Source organism: Panicum virgatum, chromosome 1K, assembly GCF_016808335.1.
Source record: "Panicum virgatum strain AP13 chromosome 1K, P.virgatum_v5, whole genome shotgun sequence".
NCBI lineage: Eukaryota > Viridiplantae > Streptophyta > Magnoliopsida > Poales > Poaceae > Panicum > Panicum virgatum.
The window spans coordinates 29078441-29099007 of NC_053136.1; the positions used below are offsets into that span (position 1 = coordinate 29078441).

Here is a 20567-nt window from a genome sequence, read left to right on the forward strand (position 1 = left end):
ATCACATACAGGATACGATCCAGCTACTGCGTTCGGCCATACTGGAATGTTTAGAGGGACAGCACCAGTTGGCGGACCGTATTCAGGGATGGTATCGGGGCCACAGATACCGGCCTACACAGGTTAGTTTATGTTTCGTATTTCGGTTTGTACATGGCATGACAAAATATACGAGCGTACGCTAACATCCACATTTTTTGCGTAGGATTCTACCCCGATGCAGGCGCCGGACCTTTTTCTTCCTCCTTTCGACCAGATAACGAGACCTTCACCTTAGACGACTTCGACAGCTTGAGTCCAGAAGAGCCTGCCGCGCAAGGTGACCCCGATGTCTTGGGGTATTCATAGCTAGGAGGAGCACCACTTGGGATCTCTCAGCAGCAGACACCGCAGCCCCTTGCGCGTCCTGAGCGACAGCTGAGGTCTCCGGATGTTCTCACCTACTCCGAGGGACATGTCCGTGCCCAGCAGAGGGCTAAGAGGGTCCGACGCCCTAGGGGTGGTTAGATGTATCTGATGTTTATTTGTAATGAGATAGCTGTGGACCGCTTATTTGTATCCGATGTTTATGATTGTGGTAGGTTACTTGTCATTTGTTTCTATAGATATTATTGATGTGAACTTATTATGTTTGTGGGTTCCATAATGCTCGTGAAATAAGGAAAGTTCTTGCGATTTTTTCCCATGATTTAATAAAGGACAAGTTACGTGCGGTAGGAGTTAGCGGCCGAGATCTTGCAGACGATGATGACGAATACACGCACGAATTGCTCAAAATAGGTCCCTGGAAAAAAAAATGACATGTCGCCCCCCCAACGGGCGACAGGCCCCTGTCGCCCCCCCCAACGGGCGACTGGGCCTTTTTTTTCTCCAGGGACTTCGTTGCAAATTTGAAGAAAAAAATTACACTTTAGGCCTGTCGCCCTATGGGAGGGCGACCGGGGTATATTTTTGAAATATTTCAAAACGGACATATATTTTTGAAATTTTAATTTTTTTTAAATATAAAAAAGAAAAAACCGCCCTAGGAGAAACCCCGCGCGCCGCGTGATTGAAAATCCTTTCTGCGATAGCTCGGCGCGGCTTCACGCGCGTTAAGAATAGACTCCCCATCGAACTTAGAACAATTGGCCTATTTATTTCTCTCTTTTTCACCAGAACTGTGGAAATGACACATGAGCTTCTCTTCTCATTTTGGCAGCTTGACCATGCAGCAAAGATCAAGAGCACCCCAGAGGCTGAGAAATACTACGCGGCGACCAAATCTGCCCTCGATGATGTTTTTGCCAAGCTAGGCTAGATGGAATATAATGGGCTAATGGCCATGTAATTTCAGACTTATTGTGTTTGTTCATAACTTCATATGGATATGGAGCCGGCAATGTGCCATTTCCTGTTAATATTATATCAACAAGCACTTAGCTATGATTCTATCATGAGGTCTTGACAAGCACAATCCCAAGCAGATGTGATAATCAGAAATCGATACCAATAACGGTAATACGAGATCCACGTACATAAGGAAGGAATCAAATTGAGTTTTCTGTCTAAGGAGGCAAATATTGGTCATGAGATAAGTAGCAGCATAACAGCAAGCATGCAGGTTCATGATAATTGTTCACCAAAAAAATTGCACCAGATCTTTCGACACTACAAACTAAACTAGTGAAGCATTCATTTTGCTTACTTGCAAGCAATAAAGAATAAGAATGTAATAGAGATGAGCTAGGATGTTAATCACTATTATTTCAACATTTCAGTTGGTGTGGCAGCTGCCATAAATAGAGAAATTCTACATGATAAACTACCTCAATTCTGGCTCGAGTCTTGACTATTCAATGGTTGTACAAAATTTCCACCGAAATAGGAGTTCATACAATACTAAGATGTTGATATAGAAGAGAGGTTGGCTCAACATCCACTGTTGCTCCCAAAAAAGGGTATAGTTCCCACACAAGAAATTTTGCCGAGTTTATATCAAGACTAAGTCTTCCATTATTTGCCCAGGAACAACCAATGTTTTGCTGCCTCCATTTATCTGTGAGAAAAGAAGTATTTCAGCTCTATCATAACTTTGGACTACAAAAGGACTGCCATGTGCATGTAGGAGCCCTGGACTTTGATGTTTGACAGATAACTACAACCAGGCATCTAATGCAGCAAAACAGAATTTGAAGTACATAATATCTGCAGAAGCAGTAACAGTGAGACTCAATTTTATCTATGTGTGATTTACTATCACATAAGAAAGGCTTCATCTATCTGAAAGACGAAATAATTACCGAAAGACGAAATAATGGTAATCTGGGTGCATGCTATCTGGATCAACAAGGAATATGAACACAACCATTTTGCCAATAATAAATTAATGGGCTTTTAACGTCACAACTATAGTTCATCTTTTGAGAAAATCCACATCTTGGGTAATAAACAGAAAAATCTTTCAAAAGCTTTAAGTGATGATCATTGCAGATGAAAAAGTTCACAATCATCTTACCATTCAAGACAGGTACAAAGGTTCAGGTTCAAGCTGCAGCAGCAGTAGCAAATACTTCTTCCTTTTTGTCTGTGACTTCAGTTGTTTGGTTTTTACCAGCTTCTAAGTTCTAACTGCCCTTGCTTTGCCAAAGCTCTTCTTGCTTCCCTACGGAAGTCTCTCTTGGCAGCACGGACCTCGTCAAAGCCCTGTTCAATTTTAGCCTCTTCTTCAGGAGGGAAAAAGCCTACTTCCATTTCAGCAAGCTCTGAATACATCTTTTCAATCTTTGCTTTCCACGCTATCCCCATCTCAGTATCCATTTTGTTGTAAGGTGTCTTCAGGAGGTATTCATCTATACCACCAGCTTTGTCAATGCACCGAAGTGCCTGTGTGGTAACCTTAACTCTAATGTGACAGTCATGAATATAGCTGAAGAGACGCTTCTCTTGAACATTTGGCTTCCATGATCGCCTTGATCTAAATAAGTAAGAGGTAATTTGATCAGAAGATTATAAAATTAAAATCATAAGTTTGGATTTGCATGTGCTACATAAAGATATTTCCATCACTACCAAGATATTCTTAGGAAATGTTACTGCCCTGTGGAAAGTTTATTACAATGGCATCATTTTAACGTGCTGATGCAGAAGAACATTTAGTGTTAAGATTTAAGAAATCTGCCACTATAGTAAGAAAAGGTAATGATCCAGATCTTAACATTATCTCTTTCAAGAGATGGAAATGTAGACAGTAGAGGCCAAAGTAATCCCCACAAATTTATACTAGTTGTTTAGCAGATTTATTACTCCAAGTGTAGAGGTTATAAATGGCACCAGAGACGCAAATCAATGCATTTCAGTTATTGAATTCATCAACCAGCTGAGAATGGACACTGACTTCATAAATAACATTGAAATAGATTCCTCCAAAAAATTATTTAAAAAGGTGGAGAAAAAATGCAAGAAAAAATGATTGATGTATTATCTTTGCATAATGAAATGCAGATAATTCATAAGGTCGCACCGGCTATGTTAAGATAGTGACATTGATCCTGAGATAATGGGATTGCAAGGTTATTAGATTATGATTCTCAACATGGCTGATGAATTTAACTGAAATAGAGGACATCATGAAAGAATTTAGTTGTATTGCATTAAACTAATGCAACAACATGCTGGAACATAGGTTCCAGTTTCAAGAATTTGTTTTAAAAAAACAAGATGTACAAAGGGGGCATTCTTTTCTCTTCTCAACCAAGCTCAAAAATTGTTTCTCGCATGCTAGCATCATATGGTATGCCATATATACAAAAATACTAGCAATTTTGTTGGTTTGGACATTCCAGAATAAAGGACATCAAATAACATATGATCCAAACTACTTTTTCTTTCTCGAATACGCAGGAGAGCTGTGTATCATTGCATTAAGAGAGGAGAAAGGCCAAAATAGCCATACAATGCTTCCAACCTACAATCCCCACACACACCGACAACCACTTAACTTACAGCGTGCCCGTGTAACATATGATCCAAACTATTAATGCCGAATGTTCCAAAGGTGCCTGATTCGGCCATCAATGCTTCCAATGCTCCAGGCAATAATAAGGAAACGGTTTGGTTAGACAACTAAAACTTCCAAGATGGTATTTTGAGGTGTCCAGGCCAGATGGGAGGTGCAACTGAGCAGTGCAGCCTTGGCCTCCCTAGGTAGCGCTCACCCTTGATCATACACAATTTTCTTCTCTAGTCCTATATCCTCGTGCATTTCCTCTGGGGACTTATTCTTGTGCTATTTGCTTGATTGCTTCAGCCCTGCATCCAGAACGGTATATCCTAATTTCCCACTGAAGGCTGAAATCACACTATTTACCATCCAGCCCACCAAGTCTACACGAACACACTGCAATCAATTACAAAACCTTAATCCCCATTTCCAAAACTTAATTTTTGCAGACAGCATCTACGCGCATGGATCAGGACATGAGGGAGGGAAATGAAATTGCCGTGGTGAAGAGGCGAGATGGCTCACTTGTTGCCGCCGTCCTCGGAGACCTTGTTCCCGAACTGGATGTGGCGGCCGGCGAAGATGCCGCGCTTTGCCCGCCCCATGACGACCTTGCTGTCGGGGAGCATGTCCTTCACCGACTTCATCAGCTCCGCCGGCAGCTTCCCGTCGCCGCCCACGCGCCGCACCACCTTCTTGTACATCTCCCGCGCCCGGAACGACATCTTGCTACCAAACAGTCATATATTTATTATGCTACCAAACAGTCATATATTTATTGAAGAACAAGGCAGTCATATATTTATAAAGAACAGGGCAAGAACAGGACAGTCATATAGAACTACTGGAGTGCCTTTCACTTTCAGAGTCAAAATCGGATCCCAAGAAGGAGGTGGCTCGTCTTCACCAATTCTAGGAACTGCTGGTACAATCTGAATAAAAGTAAAAAGTAACTAGAAATCAGGAAATGAGATGGTATACAAGTATAGGAGTGATTGCTACAGCATATACACATGCTGAATTTAGAAGAAATTGATGTAAGAACTTAGAAGCATGGTTTTTGAAAAAAAAAAGTATTGATTACTGACCAAATAAGAACTAGGATGCTACTAAATGAGTGACCTTGCGAGGTGACTGAAGCCTAACAATACTAGGAAACTATGTAGCACGGATACGGATACGCGTATCGGTATCGGAAGGATACGGATACGCGGATACGGCAATTTCCTAAAAAAATCCGATACGCAGATACGTTTCACTATTTTTTTAAATAAATAAATAATGGCACATATTAAATTTGTGAAAGTAGTAAATTACCTTGCAATAGCAATTACCAGCAAAAACAAGTGCAGGACATCAAATTCGCAAATCACAAGTGCAGACTAGTAAAATACTAGTAGAGTTCACCATAAATCCATAACATAGCAGCAGCCAGCAGGTCTCAAATTCTCAAAAATAAAAGTGCCAATACTTAACTACTTAAGTTCTATTACAGCATAGCAGCAGGCCTCAAATTTTCAAACACAACAGTCTCAAATTTAGGAAATTAATAAAAGCAAAAGGCAATAAGGCATTCAGGCTTGCAAGTTGCAATTCAGGATCGCATCAGGTTCCTATTCCTCATTTGTTTCATTGTCATCAACCTGCGAAGCATCAGCTTCCAAACCAAAAGTCACAGATTGCAATTCAGGTTCATCAAGGGACAGGTCAGCCACTTCAAGAACGCCAATACCACCAAGTGAATCAAAAGAATCCCCTCCTACATCCCACATCCTTGTCTCTCCTGTCTTGTATGCATCAGTTCTTCTTGACAGATGCCTCAGATTTGAGTGCACAAAGTGGGGAGCAAAGAAATAGAATAGATCGAGAATGGGGACAGGAAGACGAAGTGGGGAGCAAAGAAATCAAGCAAGAAGCAGCCGCGAACTTAAGAACAAGAGGAGATCGAGAAGGGGGAAGGGGATTAACTCAAGGGAGTTCGCCGCGTCGCAGGGGCCTGGATCCGCATCATAGGGGCCTGGATCCGTCGTTGGCGGCCGGCGAGCAGGGACGGAGGCTCGTCGCCGGCGAGCAGAGGCGGAAGCTCGTCGCCGGCGGCGCGCCGGCGTCACCAGGCGGACCTGCCGCGCAAGGAAGTCTGGGCGTCGGGGCGTGCGGGTCTACGAGAGGGAGGCTTAGGCGTCGGGGGCTTAACATGTGTTATTGGGCTGTGTTAGTGGGCTGGGCTGTATACATCGACTCGATACGTATCGGCCCACGTATCCAATATTCGCAAAAAAAAAACAAAAAACCTGATACTCGCAGGATACGTATCTGTGGCGTATCCGATACGTATCGATAAGGCACCAAACTGACGTGTCCGTGTAACGCTGTGAGGCAATGACCAATGAGCCAACAGGTCAACCTAGCTCCTAGATTCGAATCTCTGAGCTCACCGTCAGCAATAAAGCTATCAAACATGCCTTCAGAAGCAACAGCAACAAGTTACATTGAACTGCTAAGTGCTGTCATGTCCAATATCACAATTTGATCCAAAAAGTAAATCTACAGGCTTGCTCCGACGAGAAAGCACCAATTTCGCCTCAGATTATGCAAGCACGAGAAAGCAATTAGCTATAGCAACGACCACTTGCAAATTGAGGAACGGCCGCCGTCTGCCGCTGCTGATCTCGCCAGGCAGCAAGAAGGAACGGCCGATGCATTAGCATTCCGTTCACTTGTGAGGTTTTCCTTCTTGAAGAACTTCTAGACTTGATACTTTCAGCAATAGCACTGGTCATTCGTGGCCTCAAAAAGAGAAAAAGCAGGGCTTGGCTTATTCTATTCATCTGCACCGCCTGACAGAGATTCTTTCACAGCCTCGTTCAGCTAGTAGAATTCTATCTAGATCTCGTTCTTTTCACTTTCTGGGCTGAGACCGTCCAATTTCATTCTTGCCTGGGAAGAGAGGATCGGAACTCACACTAGAGCAGCAGCGGCGGATGCACAGGGGGGCTGGGGGGGGCTCCAGCCCCCCCTAAAGCAAATAATTACACTAAAAATACTATAGCAAAATATTAAATCACCATTAAAATTTTATACAAATTAACAACTTCATTGATTCAGCCCCCCCCTTCTTCTCCATCCTACCTCCGCCACTGTAGAGCAGATAGGATCACACCTACACGTAAGTTCGTTCGTTGGGTTAGTGGCCACCCGCACTCCAACCTATCTATATGGCAACAAAGCGAATGACAAGGCAAAAGTCGCTGACTCTTATCGCTAACTTTACTCTGTCTAAGGGCGAGCTTGAATACAACTCACAGAACGACTCCTCCAGGGGCCTTCAGGCACTCCAACAGGGAGGCATATCCGGTGCAATCACCGAACTGGTGAAAGCACCGTGAAAGCAAACTAAAAAGGTCTTCAAAAAATTCTGACAAAAATCATGAATGTACATCTCGGTCTACCCCATCTACATATAAATTTCCACGATCAAATTCATCTTACACTTGCAGTTACAAAAAAGACAAATTTTCTGACAATCATTAACGTTCAAATGCAGCCCAAATTTGTCTTTTTTGTAACTGTTAGAGTAAGATGAATTTGATCATGAAATTTTATATGTAGATGGGGTAGACCGAGATGTACATTCATGATTTTTTTCAGAATTTTTTGAAGACCTTTTTAATTTGCTTTCACGGTGTTTTCACCAGTTCGGTGATTGCACCAGTTCGGTGAGACAGACACCATCTATAGAACTTGAATGACAAGTGGGCTGATGCATAAAATGCGATGCCTTGTGAACCGCAAAGGTGATTGCCTGCCGCCGATGGGGAAAAGCGCCCGGACAGCCCCGCGTGGGCGGTGCGGCGGCGAATCCACCAGCGCATGAGAGCAGAGGCACGGGGTTGGAAACGAAGATGACTGCCGACGCCGCCGGTGCCGCCCGAGGAGGCAAGATCCAAGAAACGCGGAGAGGGGAAGGAGAAGAGAGGCGGCGGCTTACTGGTGAGAAGCTCGCTGCCGGTGCGCCGTCGCCCGCCCCACTCCGCGAGCGCGCCGCCAGCTGCGCCCCGCCGCCCTCCCCTCTCCGCCGCCGTCGCATTGAATCCGGGCCGGAATCATAGGAAAGCATGCCGAACCGGGCCCGTTTACAATCCGGCCCGTCCAGCGCAGACCAGGTTGGAAACCGGCCGAAACGAACGAGGACCGTACTCTCCTGTTTTGCGTCGCTCCGAGGGAGGGGCGAGTGCAACCCTAGCGATGGCCGCCACCCTCTCTCCCTTCTCTTCCCGACCTCGCCGCCACCGGAGCGGACCGCCGGACGAGCGCGCGGGGCGCTCGCTCTCGGTGCGGCTCCCCGTTGGATGATGGCCGGCGGCTCGGGTTTGGCGCGCGAGCGGCGCGTCGCGTGGAGGCCGGCGGCGCGTGCTGTGGCGGGGCGCCAAGGGACAGCGGCGGCGGCGCACGGAGGGACATTAGCGACGGCGCATCTGTGGCGGCACGGAGAGAACGCGGAGGGGTGCCGGTGCCTCTTGTAATTCATTGTCAATTCTGGTAAGCTTGCATCGGCACAATTCCAGGTTTGATTTATAGAAAAATCCGACCTCATTCATTCGATCTATATTAATTCGTTCCCAATTTAATTTGGTGAGTGCTGATTGAAACGGAGATTCCCAGTCCATCATTTCTATGAAAGCATACTTTTTGTAAATAGACTAGCAATTGTGATTTAATGACAGGCCAAAGCAAAACATGTCCATCATGATATTAGGCTGGACAAAAGCAAGTATACTAAATTACTAATGCAGCCAAGGTGATCAATTCCATTTATTTATTCTATGAAAATTTATAGAACTATTGGGCAAAGTGCATATGTAAAGTAGCATAAATAACAGGGTGCGGATCAACAATCATCTTCCTATTCCTATGTTACAAATCATGGAGATTCACTTCACCGGGTAAAGATTCTTCATGCTACATACATATTTTCAGATTATTAAGTAACCTGTTTTGACTTCTAATTTGGTCCAGAACAAGATGGTGGTCATTGATTTTTGTTAGAATCATTTATGGTCCTGATCCGGGCGATTAATAGAAACTGTGGTCATGTATTATGCAATTCATCCGCTAGTTTATTTTAGTAAGTTAGAGATAAATGCCTCACATGATGTGTTAGAAATTAGCTCTCTGCGGCGACGAGCCGCACGCTAATCCCCACGCAGCGGAACGACGATTGAATCTACCGAGACGAACTTGCAAGACCATAGACGACACCGGAGGCACGATCTTTGTTGACGAGGTTCGGCCAAAGCCTACATCCCTGGGGCATGACTACGGGCGCTCCTCCCCAATTCTGGTCCCGACAGCATCGTGCCGCCTCCCTCCTGCGAGCCTGTCGCCATGGTTACAACAGCAGCCCTCCTCTCATATTTATGAGGAGGTCCGGGTTACAGAGTTTGACACGAACTCTACCCTATACTGCTGAATACAACTCAAGTCCCATCGTAACCGGACTCGTACAAATATTCGACACATATTCAACATGATGGGGATATTTCGCAAGCAGTATAATTGTATTGTGCGCATATTTATTCACATGTTCATATATGTACTAGGTTGGCACTAAAGTATTCTTAAAGAGCTGGAAAAATCAAAATAAGGATGTTGCTTTGGCTACAATAGTAAGTTGTGATCCAACACAGAAAATTGAAGGTATCCAGCTAGGCAAAGAATTTTGGATGGTGCGTGTCGGTATTTCATTTGCTGATAATGAACCACTGATACGCCCATACAAAAGTTACAGTGTCATGGGAGAAGTTCAAGGAGTTAATATTGCCTGGCCTTGAACTTTTGTAAGGAAATTTTCTGTTATCTCATAAGATTTTGTTTCTACTAAATATGTTGCATTTAAGTAACCCAATTTTCATCTGTAGGTGGAGAAGATAAATGCATGACTTCATCTGTAGGCCTACAGCTTGGAGAAATAGAGGGCTGGTGGAATTCTTAGAGGACTCATATGTGTCTTTTTAATTTATTTTCGTACGGTGATCTATTTCTGTAAGAAACTATATCATGAATTACGTGGACGGTACTCATTGTATTGCAGCAGAACCTTTTTTAATGAATGACAATTGACAGTGAGCTTATTTCCCATGTGCAGAGTGTCTCCAATTTCCTGATCAACTTGCACCGGTGTATTTTTTTATTTTACTTGGCTCGAACTGAAATAATTACCAATATTCTCAATTGGATAATTAATTTCCTGCTACGCACATAAGCGTTGCAACAATCCGAATCATATGTAGCAACCACCTATAGAAGTCATTTCGCCATGGTTTGCACAAACACATGTATGTGTTGCCACAACCCGGGCCTGCCCCTATACACATACACATGGTAGCCAAAGCATCTCAACCAAGATAAATATGGGAGTACAAGGAAAATAGGTAAATAAATAGGCTATGCAAGTTCGTCTCATCATAACATAAAGTAAAGCGGTAGCATAACTAGCAAGTAATGACTAATAGGTACTCAAATCATAGATGAGCGTGAACCTGGCATATCGTTGTAGTCTTCCTGGTCTCCGGGGGCTTCTGGTCGTCTGTTACGTCCTCCTGGATCCTATGGTCGTCTGAAAAGTCCTCCAGAATCCTCCGGTCGTCCGGAACATCGATTAGCTCCTACCCGTAGGGACCTAATCGTAATTATATATAAACACATGGGTAAAGCACAAAAGCTGCACAAATAAGATCCAATTCACAACAAAACCTACTCTAATGGGTAGATCATGTTTCTAGATGAATTATGAATCTGATTTTATAATTTTCGAAGGTTCGAATAATTTATATAATTTTTCTAAGATTAAATTATTTTCTAAAATTATAGATGATTATTGGGGAAAGAAAAACACACCGAGGTGACACGTGGTAGCACCAGAGAGCGCCACGTGGCATGATGTCATCAACATGACGTCACTAGGCACGGTCAGGTCAACGTTGACCGGTAGGGTCCGCTGGCCGGTGGATCCTCATGTCAACCATCTAGAGTACCGACAGATGGGTTCCCATGTGTCAGGTCATACACACAAAAAGGAAGAAGGCTAGAAGACGCCCAGGTTTATGGGCTCAAACTCCGTTGGCCCATCTCTTCTTAATTATCTTCTCTTTTCCTTCTCCTTCGGTGAGCATCCTTGACCCACACGTCGGTCTCCGTAACTCTATGACGGGTAGGCCCTACGCGTTGGCGTCTCCTCTCCACTTACGTGCGGGTCCCGCGGGGCAGTGGTCCATCTGGATCGGGCGTGGTTTTGCCGGTGCGGCCCGTGTGTGCGTGGGTGTGGTGCGAGGTGGACGGCAGGGCAAAACGGCTTAGGTCTGCTTGCAGGGCGTTAGGTAGAAGACGCGAACGGCTTGGCATCATGCCCAAGGATAGCATGGTTCTAGCATTGGCGTGGCAAACGGAATGACGGACGTGTCGGCAAGGTGACGGCTTTGTCCAAGACGAGAGCGGCTGGGATATGCTAGAGTGCATGACAAGGCTTCATATACGGGCTGCATGTGCCCGGCCGTGCTGAGTCCTCGATCCATAGCCGGGCGTGCATGCGTGCTTCGTGTCTATTCTGCTGGCAACTAGCAGCAGAGTTTTTTTCTCACATCAAATCAGCACCAGCCACCGACCACCAGCCACAGTCAGTCGAACAAAGCGTTTAACAGCACGTAGACGCCCATGGCAGGAAATCAGAACGGGAAAGATCGATGTGTTGACAGCGGAAGATGGCTGCGCAGCAGCGGCCGGAATGGAGAATGAAGCTTATTAATAAGTTGATGATGAAGTTATGGGCGTAGTATTCAACTAGCTAAACATTGTAACATCCTAAGTTCACAGTTCATCGTGGAACAGCATCATCAGTCATCATCAACATCCTCCGACTGCTCCTCCTCCTTCCTGCACCCCCAGCGGCAGCTCCACGCGCACCTGGAGTTGAAGACCACCAGCCGCCTGGAGTGCACCGACATGATCCCGGCGGTGGCCTTCGCTTTGGGCAGCACAACGCCGTAGCCGTCGTCCATGTATTCCGCCCCCTCCGGGAACACCTGCCAGAGCAGGGCCCCCGCTCCGGCGCCGCCGAGACGCGTCGAGTCCAGGAGCAACCCGTACACCGCCTGGATGAACCGGTCCCTCGACGTCGCGTTGAAGGCGCTCCGAGCCTTGGTGGACACCCCGAACTCCGTGAACACCACCGGCATGCCGAGCGTGCCCTCGGCGTCGGCGATGTGCGCCTGCATCCACGACTGCGCAAACTTGAGCTGTGCATCCACACTCGCGCCCGGCATCCTACAAAGGCAATAAAAACCCATGCATGCATGCCGTGAATTTTGTGCAAGAGACTGAGATCTATATCGATGCAGCATCCATCATGCATGTGCGAACTAACCAGGTGTCCGGGTAGATGTGAACGGAGGCGAAGTCGACGCCCAGGACTCGGTGGTTGCGGATGAAGTCGGTGCCGACCTGGCCGGCGTAGGTGTTCGGGTTGGCCTGAAGCCGCGCCGGCGACGAGGGGCCGTAGAAGCCCTCGGCCCCGACCTCCAGCAGGTGATCCGGGTCGATGGACTTCACATGGAAAGCCATCTCTTGGATCCACGCCTGCATACATGACTGGAAAAATCATCAGCCCCTGAAAATGGAATGTGAAGAAGAGGGATCGGATCGGATCGGAGAAGAAAACACGAATGCGCTCTTGCTATTGGCTCACGTACCTGCAGCTTGTTCCCGGTTGGATCCGACGTGCAGCGCAGTTCATTCATGAGCTCCCAGGCGAAGATGGTTGGGTCATCCTTGTACGTCACGTTCGTGTACGTGTTCACCCTCGTCAGCATGTTCTAGTTTGCACATTATATCTCTACAAGTCAGTAACAAATAAAAATTGCATCTCTCATGTCGACGGCTGAATAATGCAGGAATTTTACAAAAACAAATACACGTGAAGTTCTAAAGAATTTCTAGCTGTGAAAAATACAATCCATGTTCTGTTTACACCTTGACGTGGTTCTTGAAGTAGCCCTTTACGGTTTGGTCGGAGAAGAAGTCATCGTCGGAGGTGATGTTGAGGCCGGCGTCCCTGGCCCATTTCACGTACTGCGCCTTGCCGCCGTAGCCGTCCCAGTTGTTGATCAGCGACAGTATCAGCCTGATCCTGTAGTTCCTTGCCTCACTCACTACGAAATCCAACGCCTGCGGGCAATTATCCATTAAGCTACTTCACTGCGACAATGACATTTTGTAGCTACCAACAGATAACGTACGGTTTTTATTGGCCTTGGACGCCCAATCTAATTAATAATACAAATTAGTTCATTGTGGTTGTCAGTTTTAATTTAGTTGCTCTTCAATCTTGAAACAAGTTAATCGTCTTGAAGGTCTCTTCTTTAGAACTCGTTGCATATGCTATATATAATTTATTTGGATGAGGAACTATGCTCATGCGAAGTGCATTTTTTTTTTGTTAAATACCAAAATCATATTGAGCAATCCGAGCAAGCTCTTTTAGTTGCTGAAGCGAATGAAAAAATAGGACTTAAGCATGCTCCTCTTTGGCCCTCAAGATTAATATTTATATTCGTCAACTGAATTTATTATTCTGTCCATCAAATTGGAATTGATTTGAAAGATCAAATTCAGATCTCATATATATTAAGTAAAACACACCATCCATTCTGAAAAAGATACGAGTATAGACATCAATATTCTATAATTTTAACAACAAATTTACAATAACCTAGCTATTTAGATTGGTCACGTATATAGAAAAATAGTACTATGGATTTGTTATGAAAGAATTGTTTTCATGATATAGAAATTATTTTTTATAATGTTTCACCAGATTTTAAATTAAATAATAATATACAAAAGTTCTATAATATGGTGACCTATCCATGTTTGAAGAGCAAATAAATAAGCGAGTACATTACAAAGTGAACCATAATATGTAATATAGTTGAGTCCTGTCCATTTCAAGCACACTGCCAAGATAGTATAATGCAATGCTGAAATCGCAATGCGCGCTGCCTTTAACCTTTCCTCACGACCACCCAACTCACCTTGAAGACATCCTCGTCATAGACAGCAGGTGACTTCTGAAGCGCCCTCCAGCCACCGTCGTTGAAGCCCCAGGTGCGGCACACCGTGAGGCCGACCGCCGCCGCCTGCTGGAAGACCTCGGTGACCTTGCCCCTGGTCGACGGGTCGGCGGCGAGGATCATCAGCCAGTACGCGTTAAAGCCGTTCACGTAGAACGGCCGGTCACCGACGACGAACTGGCTGCCCCTGGTCTTGACCGTCTGCCACTGGTCGTCGCGGATCGCCTCGCTGCCAGCATGACACATTCATGCAACATGCTTGTCACGGCGAGCTATCGGTCCAAGTAGATTGAACGTTTTGATTTTGAGACTTGCAAGAGTAAGTTTGATCAGTTACCTGTTTATTACTTCTATTCCTTGGACAGACGACGGCGGCGCATCGACGTCGTTGCCGAGAATCTCTACACCATCAACATGAGCGTGGATCCTATCCGTCAGGAGCAAAATGGTAGCTGCCACGGCAAAACATCGGACTAGGAAATGGATCAGTGAAACTTTCCCTCTTGATTTCTCTTTGAATATTGTCTCCATGATGGTTGCAACCATACACACAAACGGCTCGCTCACACAGCAAAAACTAAGGTCGCCATGCTGAGTGTAACATGAGTAAATTTATACTTGCACCATCCATTGAACATATATATGCTTGTCGCAGCAGTGTTAGAGTTTGTGATCGATGGCTTTGATATTAGCTTGGAAGCAAGAAAAGCTAGCTCCTGTAGGGGCAACGTATGTATTACAAGGAGCAGAGGTAGCTGAGATTCACACACTTGGTTAGGCCAATGTTTGAAGCAAAAGGAAGCGGTCAATTCAGGTCCGGATGGGATGGAAACAAGGCGGGAACGAAGTGGCTTCAAAGGGTGGTAGCGTGGCGTGTGTGAGTTGGCGGGACAAAACGAAAAGCTTCATCATCACTGCGTGGCTCTGCCACACAGTTTGGTCCAGAAACGATACGTTTTGAGCTGGGCCTTGCTACCACGGACATCACGATTGCAGCTTGGACTGGCCCAATTTTTAAGCTGACTCAGGCCTTAGCCCAAGCCGGCCGGCGCAGCACACGGCCACTTTTTTTTTTTTTAAAAAAACCTTATGCCAAGATCAGGATTTTCCTATGGCGGCTAGCTCGGCTCTCGCTCCCATAGGACGTGCGAAATTGGCCCAGTAGTCCGGCTGATACGGATATTTTTCCGACAGAGAGCAGTCAATTAGAGATTCGAATATTATTTTCAGATATCTGAATATTTTTTTGAATATCCGATACAATTTTAAATACTTTATTTGGATACCGCATTCGGATACAATATGTGTAATATGCGTCGGATATCAGAATAGTTTTATAATATACATATATTTAAATAAAGATATAATTTAAACTCTAAAAATTATAACTAATTCATATCAAATCAGAAAAATACAAAATTAGTACCAAAAATTTTCTAAAAATATAATATACCTACCACCACTCCTCTAGTTTTACAATACAAAATAAATACATTAACAAAAAGTGAATTTGTCGCTAAAAAAATTATAACTAATTCATTTCAAATTATAAAATATAAAATTAGCACAAAAGATTTTCTAAAAATATAATCTACCTATTGCCACTCTGTAGAAGTTGAATCTTATTTATTCTTAGTCTAGTTGAAGAACTAAAGTCTAACCTTAATTTAGCAATAATTCAATGTTCTATGTTAATAAAAACTCAATATTATATAATAATTCAAACACTAGCAATAAATTGATATCTCCAACATATTTATGCATTTATGCATGTAATAAATTAGAATGTCAATGTCGTGTAATTTAGTGCCTAAAATGGTATGCTATCTATTGTTAATGTTGTTAATCAAGCATGATTTGAGTTCAAATCTAGCCTCCAAAATAGACAAATCAATTCGAGTGCTTCAACTTCAAGTATCATCAATGTAACAAGTTATAATATCGTATAGGAAAAAGTCTAAATTACTCCCTTTAATTATAGCCAAATTCTGGATAACCTCATAAACTATTGTTTGGTTCATTTTACCCTCTAAGCTATACTATTTAGTTCAAATTACCCCTAATATAATTTATCTTTTTCCTTTCTCCATGCATAGGTGGAGTTTTGAGTTGAAATTTTACAGCATAATAGTACACGCCATAACTCATGTTAGAAAAAATAGATCATAATTTTTTATTATTATTTTGATAGGTTAAAATATTTAATAATAAATTAATCATTGGAGTACAAAATTATATGAAACTAATGGGGGGAAATTATAAAACTTTTTCTAAGTACCATTGTGATGTCCACTGCTACTCTGCAAAATTGAAATTAAAATTCAACTTGTGTATGGGGAGAAAAAAAAGATAAATTTTATTAGGGGATAAAATAAACTAAATGGTATAGTTTAGGGGTAAATTGAACCAAGTTATAGTTGAGGGGAGTAAATTGAACTTTTTCCTATCGTATACTTCTGTATTTCCAATCTAAGCTATGTGGCGAGTTAGAATGTCATGTAATCGAATCTCTTTCATCTATGTAATCATTGGAAAAGTCATTTATTTATTGCTTCCTTAAGTATATTTGGAATCTTAGGATGTTCGAGTGTTACAACATGTGCGATATGAATAAATGTTGCATTTACTCGATATCCAAATAAACATTCGTGCCCGACTTGATCCATATTCGGTTCACTCCGTATTCGATACACATCTATTCGTATTCGTAACCAAAGCAATCCGAGTCCATATTTGTATCTGAGACTATCCGTGTTCGAATCCGAATCTGATAGAAAATGTGAAAACAAATACAATATACATCCATATTCTATCCGTTACATTCCTACCCAGCAGGTTATACGTGTGCTCTGTGTGGGTCAATGGACTCATGGAGGCACTCACTCATCAAGTGTCATATGTCTAGGTCTGTGTGGGCTCTTAAGAAGGAAGATATCATAGATTTCATTGGTGGCCTGGATGCAAGAGCTTGGCTAGCGGTGGTATGCCCGTCTTTACCTCATGATGATATTGTGCAAACTTGAAAGCGATCGGATGCTCATAGCCTAAGAGGGGAAAGAGATGAATTAGGCAATTTAAAACCTTAACCTAAGACTCCAACTAGTCTATCTGTACTATAAGGAACCAGAGGAATTGGAAAGCCTCTTCACCAAAATTAATTGGATTGTACCCCTCACGTCGACCCCACATGTCAGACATGAACCATGGCGGACCCATGATGGATCTATGAAAAATGCAAGATGCAAAAATGAATCTGCTAAAACGCAAATGTTTTTATCACCGGGCTCCCACCTACCCGCCCGTGTGTACCCACCCGAAATCTCCGCGTCTGATTTCTCACCCCATGCTCCCCTTCACCGCCCATTCGGGGTTGGGATTCGGTGACATTACCACAGTGACCTGTGACATTGAGTCACTGACGTGTGGGATTGTCTCTAATACATGATTCTTCATCACTAATTTATTGTGACAGAATCGCCTAAATTAAACCGACTTAAGTACGCTAACTATCATCTTAAGCGTTAATCAAGTAACCGCGCACTTAAAACGGTGTAATCTGGCAGCCTGTTAGGTTAAGGATCGAAAACACGCGAAGTCTCACCCGAAGGCGAGCGTAGATGATTACCGGCAGACAGAAGTTTCTCAAATTTAAATTACAAAACAGAGCTTAACAAAATGAGTTTATGTAATATATCAGAGTTCAAAATGCAGCGGAAGTTAAATAGAAGTTTAGTTTAGAAAAACAACGCTAACTACGAGGACGTGAGGACGTCGCATCGAGCCTACCGATGTGAATCCTGGTTAGCTCCAACCAGCAGCAGTTACCTGAAAATAGGGTGACAACAAACCCTGAGTATACTAATACTTAGCAAGACTTACCCAACACGGGTATACTTAGCTCACTGTCTAGACATGCAAAGCTTTTTGGCTCTGGAGTTTATTTTGCTGAAAAGCTACTAATACTGGATCCTTACTTTCAATATTTTAGTTCAATTTAAGTTTATCAAGTAACAACTAGATTTGCCTGAATATCGAAAGCAAGCATGGTTGATCACATTAATCTTTACAGAGTACCACAAATATATCTCATCATACTTCTCTTCTCATTTTCACTTCTTTACTACGATGTGACACTGTGACCAAGATTCTCTTAACCGAGAGAGACGGCGAATCGATCCGATTTAACCTTGCAAGGTGGACCTAACTCACACGACATGTGCAGCCACGCCGGACCATACACATCAACTATTCCCATCATCACCCCGATGTCTGAACCACGCCTGCCAAAACCCAAGTGAAGGGCCCCTCACGGTGAACTCCCGGAGAACCCGGAGGCGACATCCAATCCAACACCCGCCATCATTCCACTCCCAGAGTAGCAAGTCGCGATTCAAAGTATCGTTGCAAATCAGGTATTTAGCTTACCGGTTTCGACTACCTCCTACTTCCGGCATGTGGTTAGTACTGTTCAAACTCGGTCAGCAATGCCAACAACGGTACAGTCCTCAATCGACACAGGCGAAGGCTTACTTTCTATCCATTTCATATCCAGAACCAATTCATCTCCGCCCGATCTTCATTTCTCTTTCCTCATTGATTCATTCTCAAACCACATTGCCACAAGTAACAAGATCTTAAATCTCGCGAGTGACAGGAATCACTCGACTTCTACCGAGATCCTACTTAGCAGAGCATTTCTAACGACACCTGCATACTAGGGTTTCATACAACTCCTAGAAACGTAAATACACAATATTTAAATAAACATTGAATACTTGAAATTAAGGATTATGCTCCGGGGCTTGCCTGAGAGTAACACTAAGCTAGTGTTAGTATTAACAAGGCCTTGCCCTTCCGACTTTGAGTCGGGTCTTCGGTTGCTCCAGCGGTTCCTTCACTCTTCAGTACGCGTCCACCCAATACCGTCTTGTGGTTCGGTTCCGTCAGCACGTGCTCCACGTCCACACGTGGTACATCTAGCGTACCTAAATGAGATGCACCAAGGCAGAGGTTTGAATGCATGGAAGTGTAGTAGACGATACCGCAAAAAGGACAAGTAGGGCAGGTACAAAGCCACGCTTGGATGTGCACGAACATGATGCAATGCAATGCGATACGATTAGGAATAAAGATATGACTGGGCAATCATTTAACGAGCAAACACCGCATACACACTCAAAAGGCAAACTGGGTTGGTGCTACAACACGAGAGTTCATTCAACTATTTTAGCCTGAAGTGTTTCCTACTAAAAAACATTACTAGCTTGCTTAGAAAAGGCTAAGCAAGGATAGAAAGCGAGAAAGAACAATTTATTTAACCAGCAAGGCATAAAAGTAAAATAAATAAAAGGAACCTGTTGGTACCTCAGGACTGGGATACCCCCTCTTGCCATGTCAAGACTCGTGTAGTTATCAGTAAGTACGCCCTAAGGAGCTGAGCAGTCGGACCCCTGGGGTCCGGCTCCATCTCACCAGACCAACGGCACCGAACCCGCTTCCCGCTCGGGGCAGGTCCGGTGTCGCCACGTGTCCCGGAAAAGAAAGCACTCAGGTCCAAATGGCTGGGGGGCCCGGACCCCCACATACTATCCGGACCCCTCAGCAGGGAGAAAACAGACACCCCACCCGGGGGGTCCGGAGCCGCCACGTGCCCGCAGGTGGCGGTGCGCGCGCGCGGCCGCGACGCTTCCCCGGGAAGGCTCGCCCACCTACCGCATTCAATGCGGAAGACGAAGGTGTGCTCTGCTGTAGAGCCCGAGGTGACTTTTGTCAGGCGGTACTGTTGACCGCGCATTACCAAGGCGCACAGTGCAGCCGCTGGTGAAAGCCCATGCCACACTCGTCAGTCTGCTACGCCAGCCAGACACAACAGCTCGGCGACGGAGTATCATAACTCCTACGTGGTAGACCCACAGTCTACGCCGCAACCTACACTGCCTCAACGGGCGCCTCGCCGATGGGACAAGACCCCCTCGGTCAGAGAGTCTACAGGACGAAGAAGCGTATCCGGCAAGAGATCCTCCAACACTGTAACACCATTAGAGTCTATCTAGTGTAATATACATCCTTGTTGGGCCCACTTGTTGGGGTCCAACGTCTGTGTACGCGTCCTCCTTGCTCTATAAAAGGGAGACGCACGTTAGGGGGGTGGGGGACTCATCCTTTAACCCAAGAGCAATACAACACGCAGTGGACGTAGGGTATTACGCTCCGGCGGCCCGAACCACTCTAACTCCTGGTGTGTTCTTGTGTCCTCGCTCCATGGGTAGATCTGAAGAATAGCTTGCACCTCCCCGGGTAACCACCCTCTGAGGTTAGGCGGGTGCGTTCCGCCACCCGGCTGTGGCCCCCTTCCAGAGCCACGACACAACCCATGAACTAGTTCTCAAGAGGTTAACATAACTTATACAGGACTAACTTAAATTGTTGGAATTAACAAGCAATCATGATTTTCCAGCATT

The 20567-nt window shown here is 44.5% G+C and overlaps 2 protein-coding genes and 1 long non-coding RNA gene across 8 annotated transcripts; 1 reads left to right on the plus strand and 2 right to left on the minus strand.

Moving 5' to 3' along the window:
* Positions 1-1630: 1630 nt before the first annotated feature.
* Positions 1631-8104, minus strand: LOC120701611 (50S ribosomal protein L28-like). Of its 5 annotated transcripts, none has more exons than XM_039985598.1 (5): positions 7971-8102; positions 4836-4914; positions 4508-4707; positions 2498-2956; positions 1659-2038 (listed from the first exon to the last, which is right to left on the minus strand). In XM_039985598.1, the coding sequence occupies exons 3-4, from the start codon at positions 4705-4707 to the stop codon at positions 2590-2592; spliced, it is 567 nt and encodes a 188-aa protein (XP_039841532.1). In that variant the 5' UTR covers positions 4836-4914; positions 7971-8102; the 3' UTR covers positions 1659-2038; positions 2498-2589. The 5 variants fall into 5 exon arrangements, with proteins under 5 accessions (XP_039841527.1, XP_039841532.1, XP_039841529.1 ...); XM_039985595.1 differs by having other exon boundaries at positions 4508-4711; XM_039985593.1 differs by lacking the exon at positions 4836-4914 and having other exon boundaries at positions 1631-2038; positions 4508-4711; positions 7971-8104.
* Positions 8105-8216: 112 nt separating this feature from the next.
* LOC120701665 lies at positions 8217-10120 on the plus strand. The gene is made up of 2 exons (XR_005686231.1): positions 8217-9819; positions 9901-10120. It is a non-coding gene; the product is annotated as an uncharacterized LOC120701665 (long non-coding RNA).
* A 1640-nt stretch (positions 10121-11760) lies between these two features.
* Positions 11761-14720, minus strand: LOC120701676 (putative mannan endo-1,4-beta-mannosidase 5). Of its 2 annotated transcripts, none has more exons than XM_039985601.1 (6): positions 14444-14720; positions 14068-14335; positions 13007-13201; positions 12727-12849; positions 12402-12613; positions 11761-12301 (listed from the first exon to the last, which is right to left on the minus strand). In XM_039985601.1, exons 1-6 carry the CDS (start codon positions 14650-14652, stop codon positions 11872-11874), a joined length of 1437 nt encoding a protein of 478 aa, XP_039841535.1. In that variant the 5' UTR covers positions 14653-14720; the 3' UTR covers positions 11761-11871. The 2 variants fall into 2 exon arrangements, with proteins under 2 accessions (XP_039841535.1, XP_039841534.1); XM_039985600.1 differs by having other exon boundaries at positions 12402-12625.
* Positions 14721-20567: the final 5847 nt, after the last annotated feature.

What these genes read in the sequence shown, in the direction of transcription:
- LOC120701611 (XM_039985593.1), bottom strand. Translation starts at nt 8,089, where the DNA reads ATGATTCCGGCCCGGATTCAATGCGACGGCGGCGGAGAGGGGAGGGCG. An exon ending in CGGCAGCGAGCTTCTCACCA is followed by an intron (nt 4,712 to 7,970) that starts GTAAGCCGCCGC and finishes ACTGTTTGGTAG; the next exon opens with CAAGATGTCGTTCCGGGCGC. An exon ending in TCCGAGGACGGCGGCAACAA is followed by an intron (nt 2,957 to 4,507) that starts GTGAGCCATCTC and finishes TTACTTATTTAG; the next exon opens with ATCAAGGCGATCATGGAAGC.
- LOC120701676 (XM_039985600.1), bottom strand. Translation starts at nt 14,652, where the DNA reads ATGGTTGCAACCATCATGGAGACAATATTCAAAGAGAAATCAAGAGGG. An exon ending in ATGACGAGGATGTCTTCAAG is followed by an intron (nt 13,202 to 14,067) that starts GTGAGTTGGGTG and finishes AATTGCCCGCAG; the next exon opens with GCGTTGGATTTCGTAGTGAG. An exon ending in CACATCTACCCGGACACCTG is followed by an intron (nt 12,302 to 12,401) that starts GTTAGTTCGCAC and finishes TTGCCTTTGTAG; the next exon opens with GATGCCGGGCGCGAGTGTGG.